This window comes from Manis javanica, chromosome 2, assembly GCF_040802235.1.
Source record: "Manis javanica isolate MJ-LG chromosome 2, MJ_LKY, whole genome shotgun sequence".
Classification (NCBI taxonomy): Eukaryota; Metazoa; Chordata; class Mammalia; order Pholidota; family Manidae; genus Manis; species Manis javanica.
Window position 1 is genome coordinate 66,823,860 of NC_133157.1, and position 16,441 is coordinate 66,840,300.

The following is a 16,441-nucleotide window of genomic DNA, read 5'->3' on the forward strand; positions in this document are numbered from 1 at the left end:
TCTCTTGGATGTGAACATTAATGACTTCTTCATGAATATATCTCCCCGGGCAAGGAAAACAAAAGCCAAAATGAACAAGTGGGACTATATCAAGCTGAAAAGCTTCTGTACAGCAAATGACACCATCAATAGAACAAAAAGGTACCCTAGAGTATGGGAAAATATTTTCGTAAATGACAGATCTGATAAAGGCTTGACATCCAAAATATATAAAGAGCTCATGCTCCTCAACAAACAAAAAGCAAATAACCCAATTAAAAAATGGGCAGAGGAGCTGAACAGACAGTTCTCCAAAGAATAAATTCAGATGGCCAACAGACACATGAAAAGATGCTCCACATCGCTAGTTATCAGAGAAATGCAAATTAAAACCACAATGAGATATCACCTCACACCAGTAAGGATGGCCACCATCCAAAAGACAAACAACAACAAATGTTGGTGAGGTTGCGGAGAAAGGGGAATCCTCCTACACTGCTGGTGGGAATGTAAATTAGTTCACCATTGTGGAAAGCAATATAGAGGTTCCTCAAAATGCTCAAAATAGACTTACCATTTGACCCAGGAATTCCACTTCTAGGAATTTACCCTAAGGATGCAGCACTCCAGTTTGAAAAAGACAGATTCACCCCTATGTTTATTGCAGCACTATTTACAATAGCCAAGAAATGGAAACCAACCTAAGTGTCCATCAGTAGATGAATGGATAAAGAAGATGTGGTACATACACACAATGGAATATTATTCAGCCATAAGTAGAAAACAAATCCTACCATTTGCAACAACATGGATGGAGCTAGAGGGTATTATGCTCAGTGAAATAAGCCAAGTGGAGAAAGACAAATACCAAATGATTTTCACTCATCTGTGGAGTATAAGAACAAAAGAAAAACTGAAGGAACAAAACAGCAGCAGACTCACAGAACCCAAGAATGGACTAACAGTTACCAAAGGGAAAGAGATTGGGGAGAATGGGAGGGTAGGGGGGGATAAGGGCGGGGAAGAAGAAAAAGGGGTATTATGATTAGCATGTATGATGTGGGGGGTGGGGGAAAGGGGAGGGGTTTGCAACACAGAGAAGACAAGTAGTGATTCTACAACATCTTACTATGCTGATGGACAGTGACTGTAATGGGGTTTGTTGGGGGGACTTGGGGTAGGGGAGAGCCTAGTAAACATAATGTTCTTCAAAAAATTAAAAATTAATAAATTAATAAATTAATAAATAAATAACAGATAGCAAGCAGTACATGCAGACAAATGACAAAAATAATTTACACCACAAAATCTGCGGGACGCAGCTAAAGCTGTGCTGAGAAAAATATATTGCAATACAGGCCTATCTCATGAAATAAGAACAATCCCATATGAACAGTCTAAACTCACAATTAATGAAACAAGAAAAAGAATAAAAAATGAGGCCCAAATTAAGTAGAAGGAGGGACATAATAAAGATTAGAGCAGAAATAAATAAAATCAAGAAGAATAAAACAATAGAATCAATGAAAGCAGGAGCTGGTTCTTTGAGAAAATAAACAAAATAGATAAACCCCTAGACAGACTTATCAAGAAAAAAAGAGAGTCTACACACATAAACAGAATCAGAAATGAGAAAGGAAAAATCACTATGGACACCACAGAAATATAAACAATTATTAGAGAATACTATGAAAAATTATACGCTAATACAAGAAATAGACAGCATTGTAGAAAAATACAACTTTCCAAGGCTGAACCAGGAAAAAACAGAAAATCTGAACAGACCAATTACCAGCAATGAAATTGAAGTGGTAATCAAAAAACTACCCAAAAACAAAACTCCTGGACCAGATGGCTTCACTTCTGAATTTCGTCAAACATTTATTGAAGACCTAATACCCATCCTCCTTAAAGTTTTCCAAAAAGTAGAAGAGGGAATATTTCCAAACTCATTCTGTGAAGCCAGAATCACTCTAATACCAAAACCAGGCAAAGACACCACAAAAAAAGAAAATTACAGACCAATATCCCTGGTGAACACAGATGCAAAAATACTCAACAAAATATTAGCAAACCAAATTCAAAAATACATCAAAAAGATCACCCATCATGATCAACTAGGATTTATTCCAGGGATGCAAGGATGATACAATATTTGAAAATCTATCAACATCATTTACCACATCAACAAAAAGGACAAAAACCACATGATTATCTCCATAGATGCTCAAAAATCACTTCACAAAATTCAACATCCATTCATGATAAAAACTCAACAAAATGGGTATAGAATGCAAGTACCTCAACATAATAAAGGCCATATATGACAAACCCACAGCCAACATCATACTTAATAGTGAGAAGCTGAAAGCTTTTCCTTTCAGTTCAGGGAAAGGACAAGGATGCTCACTCTCCCTACTTTTATTCAACATAGTACTGGAGGTCCTTGCCATGGTAATCAAACAACACAAAGAAATAAAAGGCATCAAGACTGGTAAGGAAGAGGTCAAACTGTTGGGGTTTGCAGATGACATGATATTGTACATTAAAAACACTAATGAATCCACTCCAAAACTACTAGATCTAATATATGAATTCAGCAAAGTTCAGGATACATAATTAATATGCAGAAATCTGTTGCATTCCTATACACTAACAATGAACTAGCAGAAAGAGAAATCAGGAAAACAATTCCACTCACAACTGCATCAAAAAGAACAAAATACCTAGGAATAAACCTAACCAAGGAAATGAAAGACCTATACCCTGAAAACTACAAGACACTCTTGAGAGAAATTTAAGAGGACACTAATAAATAGAAATTCATCCCATGCTCTTGGCTAGGAAGAATTAATATTGTCAAAATGGCCATCCTTCCTAAAGCAATCTACAGATTCAATGCAATCCCTATCAAAATACTGACAGCATTCTTCAATGAACTGGAACAAATAATTCTAAAATTCATATGGAACCACAAAAGATTCCAAATAAACAATCCTGAGGAGGAAGAATAAAGCTAGGGGATCTCACATCCCAACTTCAAGCTGTACTACAAAGCCACGGTAATCAAGACAATTTGGTACTGGCACAAGAACAGACCCAAAGACCAGTGGAACAGAATAGGGACTCCAGATATTATCCAAACCATATATGGTCAATTAATATACGATAAAGGAGCCATGGATATACAATGGGGAAATGACAGCCTCTTCAACAGATGGTGTTGGCAAAACTGGACAGCTACATGTAAGAAAATGAAACTAGATTATTGTCTAACTCCATACACAAAAGTAAACTCAAAATGGATCAAAGACCTGAATGTAACTCATGAAACCATTAAACTCTTAGCAGAAAACATAGGCAAAACTCTCTTGAATATAAACATGAGCAACTTTTTCATGAGTATATCTCCCTGGACAAGAGAAACAAAAGCAAAAATAAACAAGTGGGACTATATCAAACTAAAAAGCTTCTGTACAGCAAAGGACACCATCAGTGGAACAAAAAAGCATCCTAAAATATGAGAGAATATATTCATAAATGACATATCCGATAAGGGGGTGACATCCAAATTATATAAAGAGCTCACGCACCTCAACAAACAAAAAGCAAATAATCCGATTAAAAAATGGGCAGAGGAGCTGAACAGACACTTCTCCAAAAAAGAAATTTGAATGGCCAACAGGCACATGTAAAGATGCTCCACATCACTAATCATCAGAGAAATGCAAATTAAAACCACAATGAGATATCACCTCACACCAGGTAGGATGGCCAACATTGAAAAGACTAGGAAAAACAAATGTTGGCGAGGATGTGGAGAAAGGGGAACCCTCCTACACTGCTAGTAGGAATGTAAACTAGTTCAACCATTGTGGAAAGCAATATGGAGGTTACTCAAAAAGCTAAAAATAGAAATACCATTTGACCCAGGAATTCCATTCCTAGGAATTTACCCTAAGAATGCAGGAGCCCAGTTTGAAAAAGACATATGCACCCCTATGTTTATTGCAGCACTATTTTGCAATAGCCAAGATATGGAAGCAACCTAAGTATCCATCAGTAGATGAATGGATAGAGAAGATGTGGTACATATACACAATGGAATACTATTTAACCACAAGAAAAAAACAAACCCTACCTTTTGCAACAACATGAATGGAACTAGAGGGTATTGCTCAGTGAAATAAGTCAACCAGAGAAAGACAAATACAAAATGATTTCCCTCATATGTGGTATATAAAAACAAACCAAAACTGAAGGAACAAAACAGCAGCAGACTCACAGAATCCAAGAAGGGACTAGTGGTTATCAAAGGGGTCAGATGGGGAAGGACAGATTGGAAGGCAGGGAGAAGGGGATTGAGGAGTATTATGACTAGTACACATAAACTAGTATACTAGTATAAACATGGTGTGTGGGAGGATTCATAGGGAAAACAGTGTAGCACAGAGAAGACAAGTAGTGACTCTGTAGCATCTTACTACACTGATGGACAGTGACTTCAATGGGGTATGGGAGGGGATTCCATAATATGGGTGAATGTAGTAACCAAATTGTTTTTCATGTGAAACCTTCATAAGAGTGTATATCAATGAAACAGTAATAAAAATAAAGAATACATTAGAATGAAAAACAAACTAGAGGATGCAGAAGAACAGATCAGTTACTTGGAAGATAGGTTAATTGGAAAATACTTAAGATGAACAGAAGAAAGAAAAAATAACTAAAAGAAATTAAGATAGGCTAAATGAGCCCTGGGGCAACATAAAATATTCTAACATCACATTATACGATCCCAGAGAAGAAAGAAAGTAAAAAACTTGTTTGAAAATATAAAAGCTGACAGACACATGAAAAGACGCTCCACTAATCATCAGGGAAATGCAAATTAAAACCACAGTGAGATATCACTTCACACCAGTTAGGATGGCCAGCATCGAAAAAACTAAGAACAACAAATGCTGGCGAGGATGCAGAGAAAGGGGAGCCCTCCTACACTGCTTGTGGGAATGTAAGCTAGTTCAACCATTGTGGAAAGCAATATGGAGGTTCCTCAAAAAACTAAAAATAGAAATACCATTTGGACCAGAATCCCACTCCTTGGAATTTACCCAAAGAATACAACTTCTCAGATTCAAAAAGGCATATGCACCCCAATGTTTATCACAGCACTTCTTACAATAGCCAAAATATGGAAGCAACCTAAGTGTCCATCAGTAGATGAATGGATAAAGAAGAGGTGGTACATATACATAATGGAATACTATTCAGCCATAAGAAAGAAACAAATCCTACCATTTGCAACAACATGGATGGAGCTGGAGGACATTATGCTCAGTGAAATAAGCCAGGCAGAGAAAGACAAATGCCAAATGATTTCCCTCATTTGTGGAGTATAACAATGAAGCAAAACTGAAGGAACAAAATGGCAGCAGACTCAGAGACTCCAAGAATGAGCTAGTGGTTACCAAACAGGAGGGGTGTGGGAGGGCAGGTGGGGAGGGAGGGAGAAGGGGATTGAGGGGTATTATGTTTAGTACACATGGTGTGGGGGATCACGGGGAGAACAGTGTATCACAGAGAAGGCACATAATGGATCTGTGGCATCTTGCTGCACTGCTGGACAGTGACTGCATTGGGGGGTGGGGACTTGATAATATGGGTAAATGTACACATTGTTTTTTCATGTGAAACCTTCATAAGAGTGTATATCAATAATACCTTAATAAAAAATTTTTGAAAAACTTGCTGATGATTCAACCCAAGTCCCAAGATTCTGACTTAATTGGCCAAGGGTATCACTTGGGAATGAAGACTTTTTAAAGTTTTTAAAAGACTTTTAAAAGTTTTTAAAAGCAAGGAGCTTTTAAACATGATTCTAATGTGCAGCGATGGCATAGAACCACTGAATGTGAGTGTTAAGTGTGTTTTGTTTTACCTACATTACAGTGGTCTATACAGTACATTTAAATGTTAAAATTATTTTCCAATAAATAAAAATTAATTTCACATACCCGAATCATCCAGATTTTTGTCTTCTGTTGGAATATCTGTACATAGGAGGCCTGCATTTCCACAGGACATTATTCAAGTGTGCTGAGTTACAGCCATACCTTCTGTAGGCATTTTCTCTGCCCTCCATAATCCTCTCAGCCCGCCCCACTATCGCCACAGCGCAGGGCCAAGGACAGTTGCTGCTTATCATCACGCCTGCACTGTGGGTTTTCTTACATCAGTGTTAGGAGAAGTGAAATAGTGCTTATCCCTTAGTCTCCAGCAGAAGCAGGAAAGCAAAAGGCAATCCAAGAGGGCCCTGTGTTAGCTTGGACCTGCCGCTCATTCCCAGTACCTGCCTGGCCGCCTGCAGTATTTGGGTGTGTGCCCTTGAATTTAAATCTGTTTACACAGCAGTAGCTCCACAATGTCTCATAACCTATGGAGCAAAGAGCTGAGAAGGGAGAGATCCCAACCCAACCCCAATTATCTTAATAAATAGCTCTCTAATACAAAAGAAAGCTACATAAAAACAGTAAGAGAAAAGGGCACACAGTGGCACCAGACAGTGTGTTTCAGAATTAAAGAAATGCAAGAGGCTTGTGAAGTTTGTATCCATTCAGGGACAAAGGGAGCTAAAGCCAAACCTGACCTGTGAAGTGTAGAAATACCTAATCTAGAGAGGCGATAAAAGGAAGATTGCAACGTCAGGGGTGGGATGCAGCCTTGCTTCCCAGGGAGTTGGGACCCAGTACAGCCAAGCGTGGTTCTGTTTGAGAACCCCCCTTTTTAAGTTTACCCAGTATTAGTCCTTCCTAATCCAGCCTGTGGTCTGTGCACAGTGTCCCCTCTGCCTGCTGTACTCTGCCCTCCCTACCCTTCTTCGGGTGGCCACTCCATGTTTCAGGTCCCCAGGATTAGACCTGAGGTAGAGATCGTACCAATCCTGTGCACACTTGCTTTTACCCGTCAAAACACTGACGCGGCTTTTGTAAATGCTTTTTTTTGCATGATCTTTCTCCTCACGAAAATCAACCCAAAATGGTTAAAGACTTAAATGTAAGACCTGAAACTAAAACTCCTAGAAGAAAACATAGGGAAAAAGTCTCATGACACTGGTCTTGGTAGTGATTTCTTGAATGTGACACAAAATTAGTAGCTTAACAAAAAACGAAACCCCAATGCAACCCCTTCCCAAGACCCAGAACCCCAGACACAGGCGCCCCCTGCTGGACAGTGAAGTCCTGTGGAGGGATCTGGGTAAGTGGTTTCCTGTGTCTCCTTCAGGAAGGGACCCAGGGATCACAAAAGCTCCTTTCCCCTCTACTCCTACCAAGTCATAAGATATTTTAACAATGTGTATATAAATTTAATTAAGTTGATCAACAAGCTCACCTCTGAAAACCAGAAATGGAAGGATAGTAACAAAGATACCAGGTACACTTTGGTATGGAAATCCCGGCCTATACTCTGGCTTTTGGATTGCCTAAGGCAGAGGAAAGAGGGCAGGGAGAGCCCTGAGTCCTGGCAGATGGTGGTGGATGGGCTGACAACTGCATCAGATTCGGGACAGTTGGGTATGAGCAGGGTGGGCTCCCTCCTCAGCTTGCAGATGGCCTGTTGCTCTTCACATGGGTATGTGCCACTCATGCCCCTTTCTCTTCTCATAAAGACACGAGGTATATTCGATTGGGGCCCCATGTTTATGACTTCATTTAACTTAAATTATCTTTTTAAAAGCTCTGTGCAAATACAATCACATTCTGAAGTATTAGAAGTTAGGATTTCATCACAGGAACTTTGGGGAAGCATAATTCAGTCCATAACCCTTGCCTAATTAATCTTTGACACACAATCTCAGTATATATTTATATGAGAATTATGTTGGTTTTTTTAAGGCAATTCATTTTTATTATAATTATTATAATTTTGACAGAAATTCAGTCCCTCTTGGGATAGCAAGAGAACATACCATTGTATACTTTCTGTTGTCATTTTTCTTTTTTTTAAAACTACTGTTAATTCAAAGAAAATGGTTACATAAAATCCAGTCTGTTCTAGAAATACAAGTGGCCTTTCCAATACATAACATTTCAAATATCAAATTATATGGTAAACATACAATAAGGAGAAAGTAACATATCCCCTACGTACAGTACTACCATTGACTAGGGGGCTTATAACAACAGAGGTTTATTTCTCACTGTTATGGAAGCTGTGAAGTCTGAGATCAAGTCCCCAGCAGATTCTGGTGGTCTTCCTGTGTCCTCACATGATGGCAGGAACAAGGGAGCTCTCTAAGGCTCCTCCTTTTTTTTTTTTTGATATCATTAATATACAATTACTTGAACAACATTATGGTTACTAGACTCCCCCTATTATCAAGTCCCCCCCCACATACCCCATTACAGTCACTGTCCATCAGTGTAGTAAGATGCTATAGAATCATTCATTATTTGTCTTCTCTGTGCTATACTTACAGCCTTCCCCATGTCCCCACCCCCATTAGCACACATTATGTGTGCTAATCATAATGTCCTGTTTTCCCCCTTATCCCTCTCTTCCTACCCACCCTCCCCAGTCCCTTTCCCTTTGGTAACTGTTAGTCCATTCTTGGGTTCTGTGAGTCTGCTGCTGTTTTGTTCCTTCAGTTTTTGCTTTGTTGTTACACTCCACAGATGAGTGAAATCATTTGATACTTGTCTTTCTCCACCTGGCTTATTTCACTGAGCATAATACCCTCTAGCTTCATCCATGTTGTTGCAAATGGTAGGATTTGTTTTCTACTTATGGCTGAATAATATTCCATTGTGTATATGTATCACATCTTTATCCATTCATCTACTGATGGACACTTAGGTTGACTTCCATTTCTTGGCTATTGTAAAAAGGGCTGTGATAAACATAGGGGTGCATATGTCTTTTTCAAACTGGGCTGCTGCATTTTTAGGGTAAATTTCTAAGAGTGGAATTACTGGGTCAAATGGTATTTCTATTTTGAGTTTTTTGAGGAACCTCCATACTACTTTCCACAATGGTTGAACTATTTTACATTCCCACCAGCAGTATAGGAGGGTTCCCCTTTCTCCACATCCTTGCCAACATTTGTTGTTGTTTGTCTTTTGGATGTTCGCCATCCTAACTGGTGTAAGGTGATATCTCATTGTGGTTTTAATTTGCATTTCTCTGATAACTAGCGATGTGGAGCATCTTTTCATGTGTCTGTTGGCGGTCTGAATTTCTTATTTGGAGAAGTGTCTGTTCAGATCCTGTGCCCATTTTTTTATTGGATTATTTGCTTTTTGTTTGTTGAGGTATGTGAGCTCTTTATATATTTTGGAGAGAATTACATTTTTAACTGCTTGAAAATTCTGCTTTGCAAATACATCTGTTTGAGTCCATAAAGTCTACATGTTTCTCCTACCCCCAGCTGCTTCCCTGAGGGCTGTTGATATATTAACACAAATTCAACAAGAAGAATGCCATGGTATTTCAGATATATTCCTCTAGTCCTCTCAATGGTCAACATAAAGAGTTTTTTGTATAGTGAGAAGTCTCTGCCAGAAGCTTTCTTACTTTGTCAGATCAAGGATTAAACACAATCAAACATGGCCCCAGGGGACCCTGAAAGGAACCTTTCTCAGAAAAAAAAATCCAAACCTTTTTTCTGGCCATTGAAAGTTTCAATATTTAGTATATTATTCAAATAATTCACATGTTTCATATTTACTGTCAAAAAATTTTGGAATCATTAGTTGATTAATTTGCTGAATTATCTGGTGAACTTAATCTACATTAAGCTCAAGGCCATGTAACAAATTGCACTCTAGAACTGTGATTCAGATTCTGGCCCTGTCATCAGTCTCCTGGGATGCACTACTATTTCTCATCTTTCATTATAGAACAATTGCCTAGGCACTCTTGGGTCCTGGGACTTGGAGAGGATTGTGTTGGGGTTTCATTTTTTCAAAATTATGATAATAAAAATAAAGAGGGATTTTCCAGAGCCAATGAGCGTACATCTTTAGATTGAAAGGATTTACTTTGTGTTCAGCTCACTTAACTATCCATGAAAGGAAATGTATCCAATATAAAAATTGGTTTTGTGGTAGATATTATTTGCATAGTAATTATTTATTCAACAAAAGTTTATTGGGGACCTTCTATATACCAGACACTTATCTGGCTCTGGGGACATATCAGGGAACAGACAAGGACAGACAGGTTCCTTTTGCTCAGGTAACGTGTATTCTAATGGGTTAGAGTCACACATTTAGAAAAGAGTAAGTTTGGTTTTGCCTTGCATCCTTCTGAGACCAGCTTGTTCAACAGACCAAATAAACACACCTACTGAATTGTCTCAAAGGATGTTCATCCCATGTTTAATGTTTAAGTAACTATGGTTGTTTCTGAAGGGTGATCACTTGCTTTCTTTTGAGTACTTTTTTAAATTTCCTGAATCTTTATAGTAAACATAGATCTTTTGTGCAAAACTTAAATTATTGCTTTAGAAAAAGAAATCACTACCTTCCATGTGAAAAAAGGACTGGATGGGGTTAGGGGTGGCAATGATCAGAAAGACCAGTTACAGGCTATTGCAGTTATTCAGTGAGAGGCAATGGCCTTGGACTAGGACAAAGAAACTTCACAGAGCTCATTATAGATTTGGGAGGTAGAAGTGACAGAACTTATTGGTGGGTTGGATGTGGGAGTAGTTAGAGGGGGTTACTGGCAAGAAGCATTTGGTATCTGAAGATATTTACTGAGGTGGCATAAATGACAAATTTCAGATTCAGGGGTGAGATTTTAAAAATCCATTCATTGGTTCTCAAAAGTTTTGAGCCTTCAAGTAAAATGCAAATAAGTATCTCAAGGAGGACATTACTCTGTAAGCCTTTATTGGCCAGTGTCCATCAATTCCACACTATTCCTTGGCAGTGAGCCACAGACAAGAAAGGCTCTACTGAAGAAGTAAAAGACCAACAAAGAACATAATTCATTTCTTTCTTTCTTTCAATATTCACTCATCAATAGGCTATCTGTTATGTATCAGAGATAGTAGCTAAAGAAGAAAACACAATTACCTTGCAGACTGTGGAAACACAGAGGGGGTGACTAGCACACACTTGAGGGGACAGAGAGGTTGGCTTCAGGAAAGACTCACAAGAGGAGGTCACATCTGGCATCTGAATTGAGTTCTAGAGGAGGAGGAGGAGGTAGCCACATTTTGGGTAAGCATGGCTGTGTCACAAACTACCCCTGAACTGGCTTAAACCTCTGTCAAAATTGTTAATGCTCATAGATTTTGTGGGTCTGGAATTCAGACAGGGCACAACAGGGAACATTCATCTCTGTTTCATGGTGTCTCAGGCCTTGGTTGGGAGACTCTCAGGATGGAGCTAGAATCATCTGAAGACAGTTCGCTCACATGTCTAATGACTGATGCTGGCTGTTGCTGGGAACCTCAGTCTCTCTCTCTGCTTGGACTACTTTGGATTTCTTCAAAATAAGATGACTGGTTCCACAAGTGAGAATCCCAAAAAGAGGAACTTAGGAGAAAGCTATATCCTTTTTATGACCTAGGCTTGGGAGTCATGCAACATCACTTCTGAGGAGTGTCAAAGTGCCAGGAGCATGTGGGATGGGATAAATATTGGTGTGGCTCTCCTTGGAAAACCCAGTCTTCCATACCAGGCAAAGATAGAATTAGGGAACAACATGAGGTTACCTAGCAGGGAAAGAAAGCATTTCTGGCTCTGGAAATTACATGTAGTTTGTAGAGACAAATATGTCTAGGTGTCTCCTGATAGTCATTCTTCCCTTCATTTCACAACAGGACTTCCAAATATTAGTTGGACACATTGACTGCTCAGCTAAATGACTCTATTTCCCAGCCTCCCTTGCAGCTAAGTAAGGTGACACGACTAAGTTCTGGCCTAGGAGATGCAAGTGAAAGTATTAGGTGGAAATTCCAGAATATGTCTCTTAAAGGGAGAGGATGCACATCCCTCCATCCTGCTGCCTGGAATACACCTGTGATGGCTGAAGTACTAGCAACTACTTTGGACCATGAGGACCAGGCAGTTAGTAGATCAGTGAACTGGGAGGAGCCTGGATCTCATATAACTTTGTTGCACTACCCAAGAACCCTAGGCTGCCAATTTCCTGACATCTTTGGATGTGAAAGAGAAATAAACTTCTAATTGTTTAAAACATTATTTTCTTGTTCACTGTTATATTCAGCAAAATCTTATCTTAAGCAGAATGCTTGGATTAGCTGCAGAGCAGGGTACACAGAAGTGGAAAGAACCCTTACCTTGATGGTGGTGAAAGGGAACTAACAGGTGTGCTATAGTTTTCAGATTGTTTTATTTAGAAACATCACCCTGGTGACACTGGCTTAATTTACAATTTTGTCCCAGATATACCCTACTGCAGTGGTTCTCAGTTTAGGATACATCAGATTTCCCTGAAGGTATGTTAAAACACAGACTGCTGGGCCCACCTTAAGAGTTTCTGATTCAGTAGGTCTGGATGGGGCCTGAGAATTTGCATTTCTAACAAGTCCCCAGACAATGCTAAAGCTGCTGGTCCACACATTTCGAGAGTCACTGCCCTAGAATAAGTCCTATCAAAGTACCCTAAGGGCAGACAATGGGTTCTGGGAAAGTTCATCCCCTCAGCTCCCACCCCCAGTCCCCCACCAACCAGACAGGCATTGGTATTGCTTTCACACCACTGCCTAGTACCTGCCCTGGGAAGGAGGAACCTAAAGAAGGGGAAGGGGCATTGGGTCCTACAGGATCCCTCAATATCTTTCTCTGCACAAGCCAAATGCCCCAGCTTCGTATACCAGGTGTGCCTGATTCCTTTGACTACCTCCAGGGATCTGGAGGAGGACAGACTCTTGTGAGGCCTTAATATTCTCTGCTCTGCTACTCCAAGCCTATTTCCTTGGGTGAAAAGATAGAGCAGTGACATCAACTTTGCAGGGAATTGGAGCATGTGCCAGGGCCCTTTCTATTCCAAAATGTGCTAAGCATGCTGGTTAATAATAGTGCAACTCTCCAAGTGCATAATGAAGTTCTAAGGATGTGCTTGTCTGGCAGGGTCTGGAGTCATGTCTCACAATCAAAACACATCCCTTTGCCTCCAGTGGAATCATCCAGTGTGGTTTCAGTGAGGGCTTCTCAGCTTTGGCATCACTGACATTTTGGTCTGGATAATTGTGTCATGGGGGCCATCCTGTGCATAGCAGGATGTCTAACAACATCCCTGGGCTTAACCCACTAGACATAAGCAGCACACACATCCCTACCCCTGCCTAATTGGGACAATCAAAAGCATCTACAGACATTTTACAGTAGAAAATGGTTTCTTCGTGCCTGGCCTATGTATTATAAGTGCTTAATAAATGGCTGCTTAGAATTAATTGAATGAGGAGAGTATCTCTCATCCAAAAGATTGCCCTGGACTACCTCTCTGATAACTAGTCAGAGCGCACCTCCTCTACCCTATTTTTTTTCTACAAATAATTCACTGAACACATTTTTATTGAGCACCCACTATGTACACAGACACTGACATAGGCGCTGGCCACACAACAGAAGACAAAACAAAAATCCCTGCCCCCTTAATGGTAGTACAACATGGAGAATAGTTGATGATCCTGTAACATTCTTACTATGTTGATAAATAGTGACCACACTAGAAGGGTGAGGATTTAATAATATGGGTAAATGGTCAACCACTGTGTGTATAATTGAAACCAACCTTAATTAAAAAAAGAAAATTTCTGTCCCCTTGCAGTTCCTGGAGCTTATGATCTAGTAACATCAAGACAGGAAACCAATTCATGGAGAAAACAACCAAGTTATGAGCCAAAGAACAAGTCCTCTGAGGAGAAACCATGTCCTCTACCCTACTTTTTCAAAGCCTTGTGCAAATGCCACTTCTTCCATGAAGACTTCCTTGACTGCCCCCACCCCTAGATGTATATACTCTCCCACTGAACGCTGACACAGACTGGTTTGTGTTCTAACACCTGTCATTTAGTCTCCTAAGTATCGATACATGTGTCTCATCTCCACTATTCACAAAGTTCCAACGGGGCTTTGTTAGACCTTGAGCACCTTCTATCTGCTCTGCCCAGTATCTTCCCTATAAAAATGATATTCTCCGGTATGCACATTTCAAATTTTCTAAAGCATGTTTCTATAAACAACATGAAAGAAACTTACACAATTTCTATTTTTCGCAATATACAACCTAAGTAAATTTTAAAGACGGTTTAACAACTTAATATTTATTGTGCACTTTACAGGGTCCAGGGCCTTTCCAAAGAAAAGCTTTACATAGATCAACTCATTTTATCCTTACAACAACCCTACGAAGCAGAAACTTATAAACCTCACTTTACATATGAGGCACAGACAGGTTAATTAATATGCCCACTAGTCACACAGCTAGAAAGTGGGCAGAGTTTGGATTTAGACAAGGCAGTCCATCTCCTGTCTGCAGGCCCCTAACTACTCTCAGCTAGACTGGCGGCCAACTTCAGGACCTGCACCCATCCAGTTCACAGCAAGACCACAGCTCCTGAAGCCTTTCTGTACAGGATTCTGCATTAGGCTGAAGTCTCCGAGGTCAGCGACTTTGGTTACCAATTCACTGTTGCCCAAGCGGTTAGCCCCGTGCTTTGAACGATGCAGGCTCTCCACTTTTGTTAAAGAGAGAGTGCAGTGCTGGGTGGGAAGTTCTTCCCGAGGTCTAACCGCTGGCTATTTCCATTTCCCACAGCCTACAGAAGACCTCAGCGAGAAGCCAAGCACAGGCGCCTGCGACCCTTGGCCACCAGGTGTCGCTGCGGCGTCCCCGAGTCGGAGGGAGGAGCGGCCGCAGATCGCGAGCAGCATGTGGACGCTTGGGCGCCGCGCGGCTGCCAGCCTCCTGCCCGGCTCGGCGCCCTCGGGCTCGTCCCAGGCCCGCGCCGGGAACCTGCGGCAGACGAAGGCCTCCCCGCTCCACTGCCCGCCGGGCCTGCGCCCCGGGACCAGCGCAACCGGCGGGCCGGGCAACTCGGTAAGTACCAGCTCACAAAAGCCTCGGGGGCTGCGCGCCGGCGGAGGGAGGCCGCGCACGCCGGGACGTACGGGCACGCACGCCGGGCACGCGCGCCGCTGCCGCTCCGCAGGGCTGAGCTACTGTGGGGCGCGCTGCCCCCTGCCGGGCTCGGGCACCACGCCTGGGCCCGCGGCCTGGCAACCCGCCTCTGTGCTTCCTGGGTGCCTTGGCTTTGGCTTCTGCTCTCTGGTGAACAGAGAGAGACCTCTTCCCGTAATGCAACGCAGGAGAACGGTACCGGCAAAGGCAGGGCAGGTGGACGGGGATGGCTCTAGGGAATCAGTGGTTGTCTCTAAGCTCATCACTTCTCTTTGCCAGAACTTACTTCTAGATACTGTAATATATACTAGGTACTCTATGTTATATATTAATATATACTAGGTACTATAATATACACCTATATTGTATGATAGAATGGTATAGACCTAAACAGACAGTTCTTCAAAGAAAAACGAATGGCCAACAGGCACAGGAAAAGATGCTCCACATGACCAATCATCAGGGAAATGCAAATTAAAACCACAATGAGATATCACCGGTTAGTATGGCCACTACCCAAAAGACAAGAAACAACAAATGCTGGCAAGGATTCAGAAAAATAGGAACCCTCCTACTGTTGGTGAAAATGCAAATTGGTGCTGTGGAAAGCAGTATGGAGGTTCCTCAAGAAATGAAAAATAGAAATACCATTTGACCCAGGAATTCCACTCCTAGGAATTTACCCAAAGAAAACACAATCCCTCATTTGAAAAGATACATACACCCCTATGTTTATTGCCACACTATTTGCAATAGCCAAGATATGGAAGCTACCTAAGTGTCCATATCAATAGATGATGGATAAAGAAGATGTGGTACATATATGCAATGGAATATTATTCAGCCATAAAAAGGAAAGAAATCCTGCCATTTGCAACAACATGGATGGATCTAGAGTGTATTATTCTTAGTAAATAAGCTAGGTGGAGAAAGACAAATACCATATTTCACTTATATGTGAAATATAAAACAGCAGTAGACTCATAGATACTGAGAAATGACTAGTGGTACCAAGGGGGAGGGATTGGGGTGGGTGCAGGGCAGGAGTGGGGGGGGAATAAGCGAGCACAATAATTAACGATCACAATATAAGTTGATCAGGGGGACTACTGAACCATGATGATGTACATTTGAAACCAACATAGATTGTATATGGATGCTTTTAAAAAAGTGAAAAAAATAGATCAGGGGGACTACTGAACCATGATGATGTACATTTGAAACCAACATAGATTGTATATGGATGCTTTTAAAAAAGTGAAAAAAATAGTATGGTATAATAAAATAGTGTATATATCAATAT

General features: G+C 40.8%; 1 protein-coding gene across 4 annotated transcripts in view; it reads left to right on the top strand.

The window, feature by feature from the left end:
* The window catches only part of PIP5K1B (phosphatidylinositol-4-phosphate 5-kinase type 1 beta), a 360,505-nt gene that overhangs the window by 306,261 nt on the left and 37,803 nt on the right, over positions 1 to 16,441 (top strand). For all 4 annotated transcript variants that reach the window (XM_036991203.2, XM_036991204.2, XM_036991202.2 and 1 more), the window contains one exon: positions 14,776 to 15,057. In XM_036991203.2, the coding sequence (XP_036847098.1) occupies positions 14,776 to 15,057 (282 nt within the window). The remainder of the gene's footprint in view (positions 1 to 14,775; positions 15,058 to 16,441) is intronic.